The 21,821-nt window shown below is 33.2% G+C and overlaps 1 protein-coding gene across 2 annotated transcripts in view; it reads right to left on the bottom strand.

Moving 5' to 3' along the window:
* Positions 1 to 21,821, bottom strand: part of PDE4B (phosphodiesterase 4B) — a 467,156-nt gene that overhangs the window by 309,644 nt on the left and 135,691 nt on the right. The window contains exon 1 of one of the 2 annotated variants that reach the window (XM_036234933.1): positions 8,964 to 9,524. The exons of the other annotated variant lie outside the window; for it this stretch is intronic. Within the exon in view, the coding sequence (XP_036090826.1) occupies positions 8,964 to 9,199 (236 nt within the window). The 5' untranslated portion in view covers positions 9,200 to 9,524. Of the gene's footprint in view, positions 1 to 8,963; positions 9,525 to 21,821 lie in introns of those variants that run through there. 2 annotated transcript variants of the gene reach the window in all.

Genomic DNA, 21,821 nt, shown 5'->3' with positions numbered 1-21,821 from the left:
ACAGTGGATATTATAAAATCATATCTGTATAAATTCACGTGCACTTTGACTCTTTCGAATTGGCACATTCCATACACAGTGATACTGAAAAAATAATTTCTGCTTTACCAATCAAGAGTGACAATAATGTGAATGTTTGTGTATGTTTAGAGATTTAGTAAGATAATTAAACAGTAGCATCTACTAACTGATTTATAATGCATGAAGTATTGTGCTAAGTACTTGAATATGTTATCTTTGGGGATAGATGATAGATAAATAGATAGATAGATAGATAGATAGATAGATAGATAGATAGATAGATAGATATAAAGAGCTATATAGGCATGTTTTTAAATTAAATCAACATTTGAAAATATTTAAGCATAAGGTTTTCTCCATCGTGCAAACAAATTTAAGTCTAAGACAATTAACTAACTAATCTAAAATTTCATTAGCAAGTCAAGAGAAAATAGTGAAACCCAACCTAGCTTTCTTTACTCCAGATAATGCAGCATTAAACAAAGATTAAGAATGAAAATTAAATTCGAGATAATTTTTAAAAGAATACAATCATAAAACCCCCATGTGTGTAGTATGTTAAGAAATATAATATTCCATACTAATGACATAAGTCCTACAGGTTTAGATAAAGAAATCATCTCTTCTTAGGGAAGGAAAATTTGAATGCTATAGACATCCATCCTCTTAGAAACTGTCCCAGGCACCTAAACTAACAATGACAACAACAACAAAAAAAACCCAGAAAAGTTATAAACTATTATATATACCTCTAACCTTCCACTATAACTGTTTTAATAGTTTACTTTTAAAAATGGGCTATGAACTTATTATAATTTGTCAGTATATTAGTATACTATTAAGAATTAAACTCTGAAATTATGGTATGAGAACACATTGATGGAATCAAAATAATTCCATATTTTAAAAATATGTAAGTCTCCTTTTGAGACCAAAACTACTGCTCTCCATCTAAATATGCTTCTTCAAACTGAATAAAATGTATGCGTGATTTCATATATGGAGAGAAATACAGAGTAAATGTGGAAAAACATTGATAATTAGTAATTCTAGATAGAGGGTTTTTGTTGTACTATTCTTGCAAGTTTTTGAAATTTTAATCCTTCACTACCAGTGGTTTCTCTTTGACCCACAGATATTTCCACCTTCCTCATTTATCCTGCTGCCATGTCTGGACATCTTAGATACATATAATTTTAATGTTATAAATTGTCTGGAAATTTCTATGACTTTATCAAGCACAGCTACACAGAAATTTTTTCTCTCTCCACTCACTTATCTCTTAAACTGATAGTTTTCAAGTACTTGGAGATTATGGTATCTATGTGAGATGCCTCCAAAGCTCTCTAAGCCTATAGTTATTCAAGTTGCTTTATTTGATCCAGGACCAAGAAAAAGATTGTCATCACCCTATTTTTCAAGGAATCCCCAAAATGGTTCCTAGAACGCTGATTTTCCAGAATACACAGTTTGAAAGCAATTTTGTCTGAAGCCACATTACCAATATCCCTTTATTTCTAATCTGTGCAATTTGTAGTAAGCCTGAGTTGTCAAGGGTATAGGTAGGAAGAGAAGGATAAGCCGGGTCCATGAGGGAAACATGCTATGTGGCGTGTGTTCTTTTCCATGAAGGTGTAGAAAAGCAGTCATTTTCATTTCCCCTCAAAGAGAAAATACCTAAGATCTAGCAAGAAACAACTGCGAATGTCAACAAATTACTTTTTTTTTTTTAACTGAAAGTACACAGTGGGATTCAAACATATCTGTGTCAAACAATTACTAGGAGTTGACAGAGGTCCAGATCTCTTAGTTCAGAAAAAATAAACCAGAACCAAGTGAAAATTTTCACTTCTGGTGATGTCTTTTCTAGAGTACAGGGGTTATTAATCCACAATTTTCTCACTCTGCAAGTCATAGATTCACTTCCAAGTTATCCAGGGAAATTCTATAAAAAATGGAAGGAGATTTAACTTTAGGTGGTGAACACATAATGCAATATACAAATGATGTATTATAGAATTGCACACTTGAAATCTATATAATTTTATTAAATAAAATTTAATTTAAAAAACTGGAAAAAGCTTAAACTCCTATAGCTCTTATTAGTGTATAGCTCTTATTAATATTTTAAATGTTACATCAGCAAAAAATATAGATAATTAATCTCACATGTAATATGTAAACATTTGAAAGGTCAAATGACAAATATACTCCTCTGTACAACACTTCCACTCAGACAGTTAATCAGAGCTACGCAGAGCTTTTCTGAGCTGAAGCTCCAACTGTGCTGTTTGATGCATGAGAAATAACTAAAATAAATAACTGTACCATGCTACAGACAAATATTTACTTTACAGCACTACCAGCTAGGTAATATGATTTGTACACAATGGCTTAATTAAATAGGCTACCATGTAAAAATACTTAGCCTCTGGTGAGATATTGTAATAAAACCTGTGTCTGCAATATTATAGAACACAAAATAGGAAGCAAGTTAGAGTTGCCCTGCTGGCAGCAAGGGAACACAACTATAAGATAGATGAAATAAGGATTCTTGTAGAATAAGCATCAACTAAGCTTCCTTTTCTTCTCCATCATATCAGACTGAATGAAAAGTATTCTAAGAATAAAGAGCAGGATAGTGAAACCATATTCGTTCTTTCTTTTATCTTTTCAACAGTTATTTATTAAGTGTTCTCTTTCTTGTAGGTGCATGGGACATACTAAACAGGACAAAATTCCTACCCTCAGGCAATTTAGTTGGGTTAGCAGACAATAGAAGGTAAAAAAAAAATGTAACAGGTGATATCTTTCAGGTGATGTATTTTCAGGTAATGATAAGTACCAAGAAGAAAAGGCAGAGTAAGGGACTAGAAAGTGAGCAGGTGTTTTTTTGTTTTTTTTTTTTTGTTTTTTTTTTTTAGATACAGAAGTCAGAGAAGGCTTCTCTAGCAAGTGATATTTGAGTAGAAGCCTGAATGCAAGGAAAGAGAATGAGCCATGTCAAAAGGTAGGATACTCATTTTCCAGGCAGAAGAAACACTAAGTGCAAAGGTCCAGAGATGGAAACATGCTAGGTTTGTTGAAGAACAGAAAGGAAGCTAACATGGCTGGAGAATAGGAGATGAGGTCACAGGTAGCCTGAGGCCAAATAATGTAGGTCTTTGTAAACCATGGTAAGCATTTTAGATTCTTTTCTGAGAATCATTTAAATGCCTTAAGCATAATGTTGCTAGTGTCTTGATGGTGATGCTACAGAAGACAGCACTATAAACATCTAAGGAGAAAACAGGGAGACAACAAAAGAAGGACTAAGAAGAGAAAGCAAATGGGATTTTGCAAAAGGGGCTAGACTTTAGCAGTGGACAGTAGGTATGCTTGCTGGGCCACCTTCCAGCATGTGTCCTGGGGGCTGTCATCATTACTTTACAAAACCTTTTATGGTAAGCATTTTAAAAATCCAATACACTGAAGACTTGCAGACACTAAAAGGCCAGGAAAATACTGTTTATAGACTTGCATTACTGAGAAAATGCTTGCTCTGATTAAAGCAATAGATCAGGCTATGAGGCATAGATTTCCTCTGGCATTTAGTTCAAACTATGGACTAAAATAATTTCTGTAAAAAAAAAAAAAAAACCCACCAGGTTTATAAATAAAACAACACAAAGCACCCCTAGGTAATTAGGACTGAGCACTAAGGTTTTCCCTAGCTTCACCCATCCTCCCAAGCACCTTTGCTCTGATTGTTTGATGTATTTGGGGGTAGTACATCAGCTAGTACCATACATAGCATCATGTCGTGGATGACAAATGCAAGGAATACCAAATTTACATACTCTCCTCCCAGTTTCCATAAACAGTAATTCGTTAAGTCATAAAGAATGGCAGGAGCACAATTTTTAATGTTATGAAATATATACAATAATTAGAAGTCATTACCCCTCGGACACACATTTTCCTTTCCCTCTGCTTCTAATCTCCTCATCCACTTATCCACTCTCCACAATGCCTGCAAAGTAAAAGCTATTTACAGCAATTCCTTTCTTACAACTTTGCAGTGGCTTGCCACTGGTGATGGACAAAGCCCCAAGTTTTGTTCATCATATTGGAATCTCTAGAGTATAACTCCAATCTACACACACACACACACACACACACACACACACACACACACTTACTTTCTATCTTTGCCACCATGCACATTAGGCTATAACACCAGTGAACTTTGATCACTTTCCCCATACTCTGAGTCAAATCCCAGCCTAGTCCTTTACTTGCTGTGTAACCTTGGGAAAATTACTTATCCTCTCTGTGCTTCATTCCTGTCCTGTAAAATAGAAATAATAATATTATGTAATTCACGGGCCTTCTATGGGACTAAAGAAGTAAATATAATCAAAACAACGTCAGATACTCTATAAGTGCTGAATAAACGTGAGCTCTTATTACTGTTATTTGTTAATGGAATTTCCTTACTACTGTTTCCTTGGCCAAAAAAAAAAAAAAAAAAGTTCTTCCTGCCCATTCTTCTGAAAAACTCCTATTCATTCTTCAAGGCCTCACTCCAATGTCATCTCTTCTCTAAACCTTCCCTAATGCACTGACTCACTTTCTAGCAGGATTTATTTCTTCTGTGCTCTCATGACAAGTTGATAATCATTCTTCAATAGCATTACAAACAACTGATTAATTATTAATGCAAAAGTTTGTTTTCCTGGTTGTATATAAGTTCTTTGAAGGCAAGAGCTGTCTTTCTCATTCTGAATCTCTTAAACTCAGAGTAGGATTTAGAGCATGGTAGGCTCTCAAAAAATGTTTTGTTCAATCGAATGTTCAATTAGTAAACATATAAAAACCCAAATACTTCTCAAAAATGTCCAATATTGCTAAGAAATTATTCAAGAAAATTGAAGAAAACAAGGCACAGATTGAGTAGATTGAGCTAACAAACTTGGACTAAATTGCATGACAGTAATGTGCTTTAAGGTCAGAGAAAGGTCAAGCATATACTACATCCATTGTTTTCTTTCTACTCTTCTCCAGTTATTCCAGCCTTGTCTTATCAGTAAAAGTTCCTTTAGAGCATAAACTATGTCTTTTAATAGCTTTGTGTTCAGATATTGGGCACAAAAGTACACATTTCATGAACTCTTGTTAAAATAAAGCTTTCCAAGATATAGGTATAACTACATTAGGAGAAAAGAAAAGAAAAAAAAACGTATTTTTTCTAATACTAATTCTAATTGAAAAAAAATATATTGGGCAAACATATTCCCATGTGCAAGCACAGACAGAGGGTGGTGTTTGCCAATACCTTTGCTCTTCAAGGGGAGACTGTAGGAAAGAGGTATGTAGTAAACTCAGGATATATTCAAGACCATTACCAGTAGCTGTCTTCAGAGAGTATCATGCTGCTGATGATGGAGGAGAACTCATAAAGGAGGCTGAAACATCAGCAAAGGGAAGATGAAAAGAGCTAGACACTGACAGGTTTCTTGACCGGTGACAGTCCAGAAAAAACAGTCTACATAAAAAACAGGTAGGAAAACATTATGCCTCAGAAGGTGTCACTCTTGATTTGGGGATAGGGATAAATAATATGTTGACCTAAGGACTCTAGCATTAATTTCTCCTTCCTACTTAGCAATACTGAACATTCCATTGACACCTTGCAAAGTATGACATATTTTTATATATATATCCTCAGATCATCTAATGGGACATGTGTTTATCTGTATTTTCTCATATCATCTAATGAGTGTGATGTCCATCTCTGGATCTCACAATTCTGTGATCAATTCTATAAGTTGACTGAATAAAAAAAGAAAACCCTGGGACTAGTTAATAATGATCTTTAGATTCAGGCAGGTTCTTTAAAGTCTTTTCTCAAAACCCACCAAGGACCAAAATATAGATTTTAAGTATTAAATATCATATATAGGTTGACTAAGGGGAAGAATTTTCCAATACCTGGACTATGAAGTAGTGAAATTATGTGCTAAGTGAAGTTATAAAACTCTTTTCTCCAGGACCTTAAAAATAGGAAAGATTTCCATATGTCAAAGATGGAGTAATTGTGGTCCCACCCAATGGTAAAAGAAGCAATGAGATAACCACCCAAATTCCTTCCAGATTAAGGATTCTGTAAATATTCTGATTAATGACAACACATTGAATATCTACTTTTTCGGATGTTTTTAAATAATCCCAGAGCCAGTATTTCACAAGTCTTTCTTACATCTTCTGCTATTAGTGCACATTTCATAACTTAGGTTTTCAAAACCAGAACTACATGTTCACCTGACCAAAGTATGAAATCTACAAATAACTAAAGATTTTAAAAAATTGTTCAGCGAGTTTAGAAATAAACTATATCCTCTGCATTATTTAGCTTCATCATGAAAATTACTTTAATTTCAATCCTGGAATCAAAACAATCCAATTTTAAAAGAAGCTTATTGTCTACTGTGAAGTATTAACATGTTTTTAGAGACTTCTATGTTCATACCTTGGAATTTCTAATATAAATACACAATTTGGAAAATACCAATCATTGATCATGAAAAAAATAGTTATATTTCATTATAACAAAGAGACAAAGATAAAGTACTTATGTTTTTATTTCCTCATGTAACTATTACATATGATGCTTTGGCAAATAATTTTTAAGGTTGGTGAGAAAGTCATTCAAACATATAAGATATGTGAATATTTTCCAAAAAAAAAGTTTTTTCATTGAATGTTTCATGAAAATAATAAATTCAAAAAATATTAAACTCAGTAAAACAATAGAAATGAGCATAAATATAGACATAATCAGGAGCTGAAAACAAACTACGGTACAGCTTTACTAAGAAACATAAGAAAGTGCCTGAGTTGGGAGGGAATAAAAGAGTGAAAATGAATCATGGTCATAACTAAAGTTATAAAATAAGCATGATGATTAATGGGTTCTTTGAACCTATATTATGGTACATTAAACCAAAGTCATATGTTTTATTTTTGGTAATTTGTGGAAAATTTTGTTTTAACTTAGCTAGAAGAAGATCATTTTAATAGCATAAGTTACTTCAGATATAATTTAATTGTTCTTTTTGTAACTTGCTGCAAGAAAATTCATATAATGCATGAGTAAAACTGGTTCTTTAATCATTTTAAAATTGGGGTTCTTTTGAAAAGGAAAAATCCAATATTTATAGCTCTATGTTCCTAGCATATCAAAAATCTATTCTAAGTAAAAGAAAGGTCAAATTATTATATTCAGGAACTCTACAATAAGAAAAATATTATCAAATTTTTATGAAGATTTGCCATTACTTAAAAATTAGCTTACTAAAATTAAATGTCCCTCTAATGAAAATAATGGTTTAATATTAACCAAATAGTAAAAACTGAGTCTATTAATTTATTGTATGTTTTCCATCTTTGTTTCTTTTATGAAAACTAATTAACAACATACTTATATACCTTCTCCTATTCAGTTATACTACTTAGCACATTATATTAAAATACATACACATTAGGGGTGGGGTAAGCCATTAGAGAGAGCACTTCTTTAAATCAGTACATACTTACAAATGTCTTCTCTTTATATAAATGCTACCATTGGTAGGTTTTGAAAAACTCATCATATGTATTCTATAAGTATGAGATTACAATTAACTAATAAGATTTAATTCATTAAAAGATAAGAAAAACATTCTCCAGTTAAACAATTACATAAACAACAGTCCATTGTCAGAAAATAAAAATAACCATATCATTTTTAGCTAGGAAAAGCATATGTTGACTAAACGTGTGGTGTCCATCAAAGGTATTCTACATATTTCTAGGGATACCTTGAATTTGTCAATGCACTATGCGCTGCATTAGGCAGACAAACATTTCAGGTGAGTAGAAACAGAATTTAAGTAAATATTAATTTTCAAAAACCAGATAGCCTCAGTATGCTGGTTGACAACCCTGTCTGCAATCACAAAATCATTGTGATAGAATTGCCTTGAAGAGTTACTAGCTCCCTTCATTGCTATGGTCCCTATTAAAGAAAAACTATAGGTACAGAAACCCAATTTTGAAGAGTAGCTTCATCTGAAAGTAAATACGTCCTTCGAAAAATCTGAAATGGCCTAACTTTTACAGTTAAAGTTTAATTTCTATTGTTTTTTCTCACATTTCACTATCACCCAAGTTTAAGGAAGCTAGCCTATTGTATATAACCTATACATTAAAGGTGGCAGGTACAGTGCAAGAACAAAGAGGTGTTTTTGAATTTATTTACTTGGTATGTGCAAGTAAGTTGGAAATTTATTATTATCTCTAAATTTTCAATCATTTTTTTTACAACAAACGTCTCAAAGATAATAGCAATTAGAATCACAAATAAAATTGATTAACTATGCAATTTCAGAAGTAGAAACTTAGTTTTCCCTTTCCTTAAGTAGCGTAAAGTCAATAAGGCAAAAACTCACTAGTTTATACACTACGAACATAGCAATGCAATAAATCAAGTCTGACGTTACACATTGTCTTCAGAAATAAATTAGAACTAAAATTAATACACTTCTTGTACCAAAAATATACTATTAAAAATATCAACAACCACAAAACACACAAAAAGTCACCCATCACCTCAACAGAGATTAAACAAAAAACTGAATTTTTAAAATTCCTTCAATTCTCAAATTATCTAGAATTAGCTAGATATTTTTTACAAGCAGCGAATTGAAAGACTCTCTACAGTTAGAGGCTTATTTTATCTGAAACAGCACACTGATAATTTAACAAACAGTGCACTATGTATCCCTCAGCTGACCCACTCTCCATTCATTTCACACTTGTGGTCTGTATTATAAACAAAACTCAAATGTTCTATTTTCTACATTTCTAAATCACTGCATACTAATGAAAAGCACTGTAGATACTTCCAAGTCGCGTCTTACCATGTATGAGCCACAGTGAAGCGACGACGCTGCCGAATGCTTTTATTCACCAGCAACTTTCTGAAAAAGCATGGTGAGTTCCTTGGCGAACTGCGTGGAGAAATTTTAGGAGATGTAGGTCTGTTTCCCTGTAGTCTCGGAAGCTCAAGTTCTAAGTGCATTTGCTCCTTGAAAGTCTTTATGCAAACCTCAGATTCAGAAGCAGTAAGTTCCTTGGAAGAATCTTTTGCTGTCATGTCTTATATGGAGTGCTAGCTTTCACCGTCCAAAACAAAAACCTCAAACATAGCAGAAACACAGCTGCAGGTTAGAAGGCTGATAAGTCTGCAAACTATTTCCAGTTTAATTTAGGAAGCTGAGGCTCCAATGTATGAACTGCTTAGAACAAGAGCAGCATACTCGAAGAATGGCAAGTCAGGCTGTCACAAGGAGCTTTATCAGGCTGGCTTTGCCTCTGAAAATGCGCCAAAGTGCTTCCTATGTCAGTAGCCTCCTTGTGGATGAGGTTTGTCTGCAAGCTACACACTGACACTCACTGAATTCATTCAGCTGAATATATCAACTCATGAAATATTCATAAGGGCTTCTGATAAACCTTTACGTGTATTTTTTTTTAAATCTTATCAAACAGGCTGCATTCACCAAAGGGATACTAAATAAACCCTAGTCACCTAGTCACTTCTTTTGTTTGTACAGAGCAAAACCAGAACCTGTCCAGCATGTGCGATGTTTAAAGTCTTCATTCAGAATTATCTTGCTCTGTAAATGCACACAACAGTAACTCCACCTACCAAATGCTTATTGGCCCAGGATTATTTAAACAACTACACTCTGTTTTCCCCTGAACAACACTCTCCATTGGTCAGATTTTCACAAAATTTGTGAAGCTACTGTTCTCACCACAGTAAAAATATTAAATCAGAGACTGAAAAGCTTAGCTAAAACAGGCCCCCAAGTTCCATGGCTGAATGAAAGAGCTGATTTGCTATTTTTTTTTTTTTCTCCTTTCTTCAGAAGACCCACAGCATCAATATAAAAAATGTCAGCTAACAGGAAAACATTGAATCTGGTTCATTCCCCTGAGGAATTTAGTCTTATCTTTATTTCAATAAACATTACCCTGATTCTTCTGTTTAAGTTCATTGTTCATGAACTGTCCACAGCAGCCTCTCTGTTAGATGCAAAGTCACTTCTGAAAGCCAAAGCTCCCCAGAGTGGAAATGGAGGTAACAAGTCTCACTTAGAGTGTAGAGTTCAAAGTTAAGAATTATGCTTGCGTGTGTGTGTGTGTGTGTGTGTGTGTGTGTGTGTGTTGTTAGGTATACACTGTCTCTGTGTAGGTATATTTACTTGTGAGCGTCTGTGTGTATTTTGCTCACAAAGGCACAGAAGTGACACATTGGGAAGGAAAATTCAAAAAATGTCTCAAGTTCCAAAGCAGATAAACCTGGAATTTCATTTAGAAATATGCCGGAATGTAGCTTCTATACTCTAAAAGGCACATGGAAGTAAAAAAGAATACTATGGTGATTGAAGTGTATGGATGTTGTGAAGAGTCTATATTAGTAATGACTGCCACCAGGGCCAGCCTGATCTCACACAAATTTGACAAAGCAGAACTAGGGCTGGTCAGCAAGAGTGACAGTTAAGAAATAATTCACAGTAAGACTTCAGTGAAAAATGAAGACATTTATTTTTTCCTCTAAGGTGTGAGTACTTCTACCTTTATCAAGTCATTTATATATGTCATATACTCTAGCTGAATATCGAAAGGGCTGAATAAGAGCAGACTATGACCTATGCAGAGGAAAAAAATAAACCCCACACCAGCCCTTGGGGGAAGTGGTTCAAAATATTTGGAAGGATATAAACTCCTAGTTTATGGTTATTATCTTGGGAAAATATCAATATTTCAATAATACATTAAAATATATCATAAACAAAAGCAAAGTCATGGAATTTTGAGTTGTTATGAATCACGTCGTTCAGCTCCTCATTTCAAAGACAAGGAAACAGACCTACAGAACGCCAGTGACTTGTCCAAAGTCATATTTGTAGGTGACAATAGAGTTAAAGCAAAACCCAAGCTTTCTGACTCTGAGTTGAGTGCTCTGTCACTACGTGATAAAAAGAGGTCAAAATACTCATTGTCCAGCTAGGCCCTGGCACATATCTTTTATGCATTTGAAGATACTTGAACTGTCCTATTTGAGAATAGATTGGGAGAAAATACAGTTAATGTTCTCTATTATTTACTGCATTACAATAACAAAGCTAGGACTTTCCTCTAACAATAATGTGATTTAAAGCTTGTAGGTGAGAATATGTGATACCCTGCCAATATTCAGAGTAAGTGACTTATTTGCAAAAAGTAAAATAGCAATTTAAAGTCAATAAGGTTTCTCTTATGTTGACTACTTAATGCTACAAAAATATAGTAATCACTTCAGTGATTTTTTTTCCTCCCCAAATTATGGTAAATTTAACAACCCAGATTTAGCCATATCAAACTAGGGTTCAGATAAGGAAATGCTGACATACACTTACCTAAAGAGGCATAATGGTGCAATTATAATTACTTTCCAATTCTTATTGTCAATTTCTGTGACATTATATGACATTTCACATTACTCTTTTCACTTTGCCTACTATGACAGCCAATGTCCCATTTAAAGAAATTCTGAGAATCATCGTAAGAAATAAAATCCTCAAAAATATGTAAAGTTTGTTAACTCTTCATACTCTAGATAACATTTAGGAATACCAAAAAACAGTTTATTGAAATACAAATCTTATAAAAGAATCAGACTACTTTAAAGTCTGAATTAGTTACCTCTGAGAAGAGGAAATGCATGAAAATTTGTTTCTAGGGTCAAAATGCCAACGAAAGAGAAACTAGACATTGTGTTAAATATTGAAATCAAAGATGAATCTAGAAGGTAGGAAACAGGAGATGGTATCTAAGAAAAAGTAAACAAAAGCACAATAAAAGTAGATAACACCCTGCTATAGGTCAGCCAAGAATATCTGTTTTGAGAGAGATAGCTAGATCAGGAGAAAAATCAAAGAAGAAAGCAATTAGAGTTTATATGCCCTACTGAGTACCTGGGAAGGAGCTAAAAAACCAAAGTACAAACCTTCCTACCGAATGCTTAGCCCTTGACACCACAAAGGGAGAAAGGAGTAATTCTGAGTTAATTTATTCATATGCAGATGGTTACCCTTGGCAATTATTAAAGAATTTCAAGTATAGCTATGTCTGTTTCAGATAACAAAATTCATAGTGTCCACATCATATCTAAGCAACAAGAATCAAGAATTTATTATAATAAAATATCATGAAAGGACCTCAGTAGAGTTATACCGTCAAAAACAATCAATAATGTATTATTTATAAGTATTACAAATTGATAGTTTAATTTTTCATTAAATTAAAGTGAAAAACAAATTAATGACAACCAAACAAAATGATAAATTTATAGCGAAAGTAGCATACCATTGTTAAAATCTTTTTAAAAGGTAATGGCTTTGTAATTAAATTATTTTAAATAAAAATAATTACATTATTTTTGCATTCAATAACTTTCAAGCTTTAAGTTAACCTAGATTTTTTTTTTTAACTAAGTGACCAATTTTTAACTGTCATTATAAAACTGAAATAATTTACAGGCACAAAACTATAGATTATATGTAATAATATTATATATACATTGAACACAAAATTACATGGCTCACATTTACTATAAATACAAACCTGGACACTTGAGAAGGCAGAGTTTATTCAGAAGTTTCTTTCTAAAGAGGAATAGATTTAAGACTATGAATATTAACAGAGTTAAATTATTGTTGATTGTCTTTATTTATATTGCTATCCAGTTCTCCGTAAAAAGACACACCATCTGAGTAGAGCCATTAGACTCTATTCAATTAAAGGTACACAAAGTCTCCCTTTAGTCAGACAAGATAATAAATGAATACAGATCACAGAAAACACAACTGCAGCCTCTTTCAGCAGAATACCCCCTCGCCATAGGTGGAAGCTTCTCTCACTTTCCGTATTTCAGTTTGAAGAAATGGAACTAGAGATTTGTTCTAACGTGTTTAAAGAAAAGATAACATTCAACTGAGTGTCTAGCTATCTTGGGAACAACACCACTAAGGATTAGGGATTACAGGGAAGTAACTTAAACTTATTACATACCTTCTGGTGCCAGATATTGTAAGCATTTTTAATAAATTATTTCATTTGGTCCTCATTGCAAACATATCAGACAAGTGCTATTGAAATCCTTGTTGGATTTCCCCACAGTATTAAACTATCAGATCTTTTAGGGCTGGACTTGTTCATTTTTAGAATATGGAACAGAGTCTGGCACAAAGTAAATACTCAATAAATATTTGTAGAATAAATCCACAACATTTTGCGATGAGAACATTAAGACATAAAATTGCTTAGCTTTTAAGGAGTTGATTCTACACAAAACTTTTGTACCAGAGGATACCTATTGAGACAGAGGAGGGAATAAAATGCATGCTCCCAGGGTAGTCTAATCATGTCGCTAAAAGCATATCTTTACAAGTATTAAATGTCCTTGAGTCTGAAGTTATCTGGCACGTTATCTTTATAAGAGGATATGAACACTTCATTTTTATCCATGATATTATTTAATTACTCATCATTAGTAAAATGGTGTTCCAGAAAGACTGGTTTTAATCAGTACCACCTAGCAATGTTACCTAAATCTTAGGTGGAGGTGGGAAACTTGTACCCTAGATGTTTAAGTGTGGTATCAAATGGTTTTTGGAGATTGTTCTATTCAAGAAAGAAAAACTTTCCAAAGACTCCTCATTACACTCAAAATAAAGGCAAAAGTCCATGTGATGGCCTAGAAGGCCCTAAATGTTCTCCATCCTCATCTCAATACCTCTCTGAGTCCATCTCTGACACTCTCACAGCTCTCTCTACTCCAGTCTCAATGGCCTCATTTCTGTTCATTGAATATGTCGTGAAAGTTTCCTTTCTCCCCCGAGTTATCTGCATGTTTGTTCCCTTATCTCCTTCCAGGGTTTGCCCAAACACATTTGCTTGATGAAAGTCTTCCCTAATTACCCTTTGTAAATCTGTAATTGCCCCCATTCTTCATTATTTTTCTTTACGATACTTGTAAACATATAATACAGTATACACTACTTATTGACTGGTTTACTGTCATTTATCACCCCTAGAATTTAAGTTTCACGAGGGCAAGGACTTTTATTCACTCTTATAATCCCAATTCCCAGAATGGCACTTGCCACACAGCAGGGTGGATTTTGGGGAGAGGAAAGGCAAAGTCCCACGAAGAATTTATAGCCCTAAACCCATTTTTTTTTTCTTCCATAGCCCAATCTGTTCTCTGGCAACCAGCAATGTGCTCTTTGTATTTATAACCCTGTTTTCTTTTCAAATTCCACATTAAAAAAAGTCATATAAATAACATATCTGTCTTTCTCTGTCTGATTTATTTCACTTAGCGTAACGCCTTCAAGGTACATCCAAGTTGTCACAAATAGCAAGATTTCATTTTTTTTTAATGCCTGAATAATATTTCTTTGTATATAAATACCTCACAATTTCTTTATCCATCAGTGGACACTTAGATTGTTTCCATGTCTTGGCTATTGTAAATAATGTTGCAATGAACATGGTGTGCATATATATTTTTTTAATTACTTGAAAGTGGAATTGCTGGATCATATAGTAGTTCTATTTTTAATTTTTTTTTTTAGAAAACTTCATTATTATTTTCCATAGTGGCTGCACTGCTTGACATTCCTACCAATAGTGTACAAGGTTTTCCTTTTTTCCATGCCCTTGTCAACACTTATTTCCTGTCTTTTTATTAATAGCCCTTTTAACAAGTGTGAGGTGATATCTCATTATACTTTTGATTTACATTTCCCTAGTGATTAGTGATGTTGAGCATCTTTTCATGTACCTGTTGGCCATACATGTACCTGTACGTCTTCTTTAGGAAAATGTTTATTCAAATTTTCTACCTATTTTTAAATCATTTTATTTTGCTATTGAGTTGTATGAGTTTCTTGTATATTTTGGATATTAACCCCTTATAAGATATATGATTTGCAATTATTTTATCCCATTCAATAGGTTGTTTTTTCATTTTGTTGATGGATTCCTTTGCTTTGCAGAAACTTTTTAGTATGATGTCCAATTTATTTATTTTGGTTTTTTGTGTCGGATTCAAAAAAATCATCACCAAAATCTATGTCAAGATGCTTACTGCCTATATTTTCTTGTAGGATTTTTATGGTTTCAGGTCCTACATTCAAGTCTTCAACATATTTTTAGTTAATTTTTGTGTATGGTGTAAGGGAGTGATCATTTCATTCTGCATGTGGCTGTCTGGTTTTTCTAACACCATTTAGTGAAAAGATTATCCTTCCCTCACTGTATATCTTTGGCTCCTCTGTCTTAAATTAATTGTCCATATGTATGGGTTTATTTTGGAGCTCATTATTCTGTTCCACTGATCTATGTGTCTTTTTTTTTATGCCAATAACCATAGTGTTCTAATTACTATGGCTTTGTAATATACCTTGAAATCAGGAAGCATGATTCCTCCAGCTTTGTTCTTCTTCTGAAAATTGCTTTGGGTCTTCAGGATTTTTGTGGTTCCATGAAAACTTTAGGATTATTTGTTCTATTTTTTTTTAATGCCATTGTAATTTTGATATGAATTGTACCAAATCTGTATACTGTTCCCTCTATACCCACTTTGTTGAGAGGTTTTATTATAAATGAATGTTGAATTTTGTCATATGCTTTTTCTACATCTATTGAGATGATCATATGATTTTTATTTTTTATTTTATTAATGTAGTATATCACATTGACTAATTGACATATGTTAAATTATTTTTGCATCCCGGGAATAAATCCCACTTGATTATGGTGTATGATGCTTTTATTATATTGTTAAATTTAGTTGTCTAATATTTTGTTGAGGATTTTTACACCTATGTCCATCAGGGATATTGGATTGCAATTTTCTTTTCTTGTGGCATTCTTGTCTGGTTTTGGTATCAGGGTAATAATACTGGCCTCATAAAATGAGTCTGAAAGAGATCACTCTTTTTTTTTTTTTTTTGGAAGACTTCGAGAAGAATTAGCATAAAAGAGTATTTAAATAAATGTTTGTTGTAGATTCTTTTGTAGTTCATAGTTTATGTTGTTGTGTGAGATGTGCCTCCTTGTCTAATGTGAAAATAAATAAATAAATAAATAAATAAATAAATAAATAAATAATCTCCATGTATAATAACATGAGGGAGTGGGGACATCAAATAAAAATGGGATGAACAACCTCAAATTAGAAAAAGAGCTATAGCAGCAGTAAGCAGTAACCCTTTTCACAATTTCATGTATTATTTTATGTAGTTTTTACTGCCTGAAGTATTACTGCTCTGTTTTCTTTGCCAAGAATACTATGCTTTATCCATTAAGGCTAAATTCAAATGAAAACTCGTCAGTGAAATCTTTCCCAACTTCCATGGGCATAGTCAGCCGTTTCATACCATCTGTATTCCAACTGCACTGGATTCATCTCAGAATGTTTCATAGTATATCATAGTACATATTTTTGTGTGTGTCTTGGACTAAATTATGAGCTCCCCAAGAAATAAACTATTTTATTCATTTTTATATCTCCAGAGCCTGACATTGCATCCCAATTGATTGAAAATATGAATAGAAAATGAATCCAGTGCCCCTAATCATGCTTTCTTGTTAGCCCTAGAGTTTTCTTACTGCTGTGAAAGCTAGTCCATTCAATATCCTAATTTCTTGTCCTTGAACTCACAAAGGATTTTTAAATGAGCTTCTTACACCATAGCAGTTTGGCTTATGTTTACCATTTTAACTGGCATTTCATGGTTCTCTAAATATATTATTATTATTATTATTATTATTATTATTATTATTATTATTTATTCACATCCTCAGTGAAGTGCAAAAGCAGAAAAGCCCTGTGTTGCAATCTCTATTCATTAGGTGGTATACAGGTAGGACAGACTTGATAGGTCCTCTTCTCATAGTGCTTTCTGGTTCTGGCAGAGTATTCAGGTACCTCTTCCACAAGGCACATTCTATGAAGGCAGACTGCATAGGTAAAAATTGAGGAAGCTCCTTTCTTTGTTTCCTAGGTCATTGTTAACATCAAGATATATTAGCGAGAATGAGTCAGATACTGAAATGCAAGGAGAGAAACTGTTCCCATGGTAGGTGTTTTACAATCTGCATTAAAGGAGGGTTCTCCAGTTCCTGAAAATAATACTAACCTGTCAGCAAATTACCTAAAAGGGTTATTTTAAATGAATAGGGTATTAGGGACATATGTTAAAACAAAGACGCATTGGGAAAACCTCTTTCTCTAAAATGAGCTTTTATCTTTTTATTATTTCCTACCTTGTCAGCAGTCTTTTGTGAAATATGTAAGAAAAAAATGGTATAGTATTAATCTACAGTTAAAATTTTTAAATGTAAATAATTATCTTTGTAAAACCAATTAACTATGATATTACAGAGATCAGAGTATAGCACACATGAAAATTAAATCAAATTCATTTCATTGTTCTTAAAATGAGAATAATATTCAAGGGTTCATTTTACATTTAAATATATACTTGTAAGCTATTTTACAGAAACAATATTTTCCTAAATTAGCATTTTAATAGTATGAGCTTTAAATGGTACAGAATGCATATCAATATGGAAAATGCTTCCAAAATAGTGGATTAGATCAAGATTGGCTAACTTAATTTTAAGATTTATTTACTACATATTCTGTTAATTTAAAATCTGTTCATATTAAAAGTTTTTAAAACCTCAGTAATATTAATATTACATTTTTTGATTTATAATGAAGAAAACAGAATTTTAACTATCAAGACTAACTATGAAGTTTTAGTATTAAAAAGTAACTCAAATTTAATTTTATATAAATATTTCATACCATTGAAACAGTACAATATTAGCTTATGTAAAATGCAAAACTGGAGACATATTATAGGTAAATATGCTAAGCTTTGTAGCAAAGACTTTTGAATGAAATGTATGTTTTTGTAAAACTCCCTTAAATACTTCTTTGTCTTTTTTTCCCTGGCTTAATTGAAATTTTATTTTTAAATTTATCATACAAAATTGACCTTTCTTGTGCGGTTTTCTATGAAATTTGTCACATATGTGGATTTATGTAACAACTATCACAATCACGATATAGAGCAATTTTATCATGCCCCCCTCCCTCGCAAATCTCTCTTGTGATGTACTTTTATAGTCCTACCCTCCTCCCATTCTTAATCCCTAGCAATCTTTATGTGTTCACCATCATTCTAATTTTATCTTTTTAATAATGTCACATATATGGAATCATACAGTACTTAACTTGTTGAGACTAGCTTCTTTCACTAAGCATATCTCTGAAGTTTAAACAAGATATTACATTTATAACAGTTCATTATTTTCTTTTGCTGGATAATTTTCAGATTATGGATGTACCACAGTTTGTTTATCCATTCACCCACTGAAGGACATCTGTGCTGTTTCTAGTTCTGGGCGATTATGAATAGAGCTGTTATAAACATCCAGGTACAGGTTTTTGGGTGAATATATGCTGTCATTCTTCTATGGTAAGCACCCAGGAGTAAGGTTGCTTGGTCATATGGTAAGTGTACGTACATCCTTCTAAGGAAATGCTAAACTGTTTTCCAGAATGGTTGCATCATTTTGTATATCCATCAGCATTATGTGAGAGCTCTCAGCTCTCAGTTGCTCCTCATACTCACCAGCAGTTTTTAGTGAAAGTAAGTGAAACGTTTTCTTACTTTGTTTTTATTTTAGCCATTCTAATAGGAGTGTAGTGGTATCTCATACTGGCTATAGTTTACATTTCCTTAATGGTTAGTGTTGATCATCTTTTCATGTGCTTATTTACCATTAGCATAGACTCTTAGGTCAAGTTCTTCCCCGTTTTTGGTTCAAGATTCTTCCCCATTTTCTATTTAAGACTATTTCTTTTCTAACAACTGGATTTTCTTCCTCAATCTTCCCACCAAGGCTTACTTTTCAGACTTCTTAAACAGCTGACCTATGCATTTCATCCAGGACTTAAAACTGTATTTAACTGTAGAAACGGAAGGGGTCTTGGCTACTCCTGTCTTTACCTGGAAACAGAAACTTTAATAGAACAATATTAGTTACAACATATCTGAAACTTTCAAATTGGTTTTATAGTTTATAATCCTTTTACTTTATCAACACTCTTCCCAAAGCCTTGAATGCTTACATTCTTGACTTGGCTGTTTCTTTGCATCTGTGGGCCTTGCAGCTTGGACCATCCAGAGGGACTTCCTAAATCTCACTCTTGCTGTAATTAGTCCTCAATGCTGCCAATAGGTGGCACTACCACTGAAAAAGAGCAGAAGGTTTGAGGCCTCTTGCAGCTATTTAGAAAGAATTCTAGGTCCATCCATGTTGTCACAAATGGCAGTATTTCATCTCTTCTTGTGGCTGAGCAATATTCCATTGTATATATGTACCACAGCTTCTTTAGCCAATCAGCTATTGGACCTCGAGATAATCATGCTAAGCAAAATAAGCCAGACAGAAAAAGTTGAAAACCACATGATATCACTTATATGTGGGATATAAACCTAAAAGCAACACTGAACAGGACAAACAGAGACTCAAGGACATGGACAATAGAGTAGTGGTAGAGGAGAAGGGAAGAGGGGGGAGGTAGGTGGGGTAAAAGGTGACAGAAAGAAATCTAACTATGGGAGGGGAACACACAATGCAATATATATTTTATATATGCCTTACTGTTAAATTGTACACCTGAAACTTACTGGATTTCTTTAACCAATGTCACCGAAAAAAAAAATTAATTTTAAAAGAAGTTAAAAAAAAAAGAAAGAATTCTTGATAAATCCCAATTTGTATCTCTCATCCTGACCACTTTCCCAAGCAAGTTTCCTTTATCCATTGCCAGCTGTGGCACCACCAATACTTCTAAAGAAACCTGATCTTTTTTCTTCTCCTTATTCCTATCTATATTTCTCTTAATGCACACATTCCTCTAAGATCTATTTACTAATTAGGTCTTATATGCCAAGAATATATTTCTTATTTTCTTTCTTAAGCCTGAATTATTGCTTGAAGTTTTCATATTTGTTACTAAACATAAAATCATAATTTTAAAAAGCTTTATGTAGCTTTAACTTTATCTGTGATGTGATCAATATTTCAATTATTTTCAATTGATTTGGAAATGATTCGTGCATGCTAAATGAATGTTTAAAAACCCAGGAATATGAATCGAGAGTATCTATTCATTTACTGGTATTAGCTAAACGTTAACTGTTAGGCACCACACAGAGTGGATTATTTTCACCCAGACTATCCTGCAAGATAAAATACGAAGGCATGTTTTGGTCAGTGTTTTTGGAGTTTTTTTTTTTTTCCTTGTATAGACCATTAATCCTTATTCTTTGCTCATAGCTGGCCTATAACTTTTTTTTAAATATTGAAGGAATGTAGATGCCATCCACTGACACACACCAACAGATGTAAAACAAACACAACGAACAAACAAAAACTCTTGTTTCAACTTTTCTTGAATTCTAACTCAGACACAGGAGATTTTTGTCTAGTTTTAATAGTAAATGACAAGTAGTTTTTCTTTATATTAAACCAAAGTATGTCTCCCAATAATGTTCTTCCATTTGTTCTAGTTCTGTCACCTGGAATCATGATGAATAAGTCATATGACAGCCTTTCAAAGACCTCTTCTCTAATACATTTTTTCTTTGTGCAATATAAATAGGCTGAGAATTTTCTAAGTCTTCAAGTCCTGGTTACTTTCTAATTAGCAATTCCTTCTTCAATTTACCTCTCTTCTGTTACATTTTTCTATAAGCAGAAAGGAGAAACTGAGTCATGCTTTCAACACTTTGCTTAGAAATCTCCTTGGCTAAAAATTCAGGTTTATCACTTACAATTTCTACTTTCCATCCACTGAAAAACTACAACACAAGTCATCCAAGTCCTTTGCCATTTTATAACAAGAATCACCTTTCCTTCAGCATCCAATAACGTTTCTCATTTCCATCTGAGACCTCAACAGAGGTTCCTTTCAGATTTACATTTCTACCAAGTCTCCTCAAGGCAACCTAAACTTTTTCTATCAAGTGCTGCAAAGCTCTCCCAGTCTCTACCCACAACTCAATTTCAAAGCTACTTCCATATTTTTTTAAGTATTTGTTACAGTAACACTTTCTTCCTGGTAACAAAATCTGTACTTTGCTAGGGCTGCTGTAAGGAAGTATCACAGATTGGGTGGTTAAACAATATAAATTAATTGCCTCACAGTATTAAAGGCAACAAGTGCAAAATCAAGGTGTTGGCAGAGTTGGTTCCTTCTGAAGGCTGTGAGAGAAGGATCTTTTCAAGGCCTCTCTCAAGTAGGTACAGGACAGAAAGAGAAAGAAAGAGCAAGTTGGGGGACAAAATATGATAACTAGTGTTTATCGAGAGCTTCCTATGTTCTAGGCACTTTTATAAACATTATTATCACATTTAAACCTCATAATACCTCTTTGAAGTATATACTCTACCCCTTACAGATGAACAAACTGATTTACAGAAATGTAGGCTGAATTACCCAAGATTATCCGTTAGTAAGGATTCAAATCCAAAGCCATCGAACCTCAAAGTTCATACTTTAATACACTAAACTGCATTGTAAAGGAAAAATGAGAAATAAACATATGGATATGTCATAAATATAGAGAAAGTCT

Source organism: Rousettus aegyptiacus, unplaced genomic scaffold (assembly GCF_014176215.1).
Source record: "Rousettus aegyptiacus isolate mRouAeg1 unplaced genomic scaffold, mRouAeg1.p scaffold_m13_p_1, whole genome shotgun sequence".
Taxonomy (NCBI): domain Eukaryota; kingdom Metazoa; phylum Chordata; class Mammalia; order Chiroptera; family Pteropodidae; genus Rousettus; species Rousettus aegyptiacus.
Note: the sequence above shows the minus strand (reverse complement) of the source record. Positions and strands in the feature narration are given on the sequence as shown.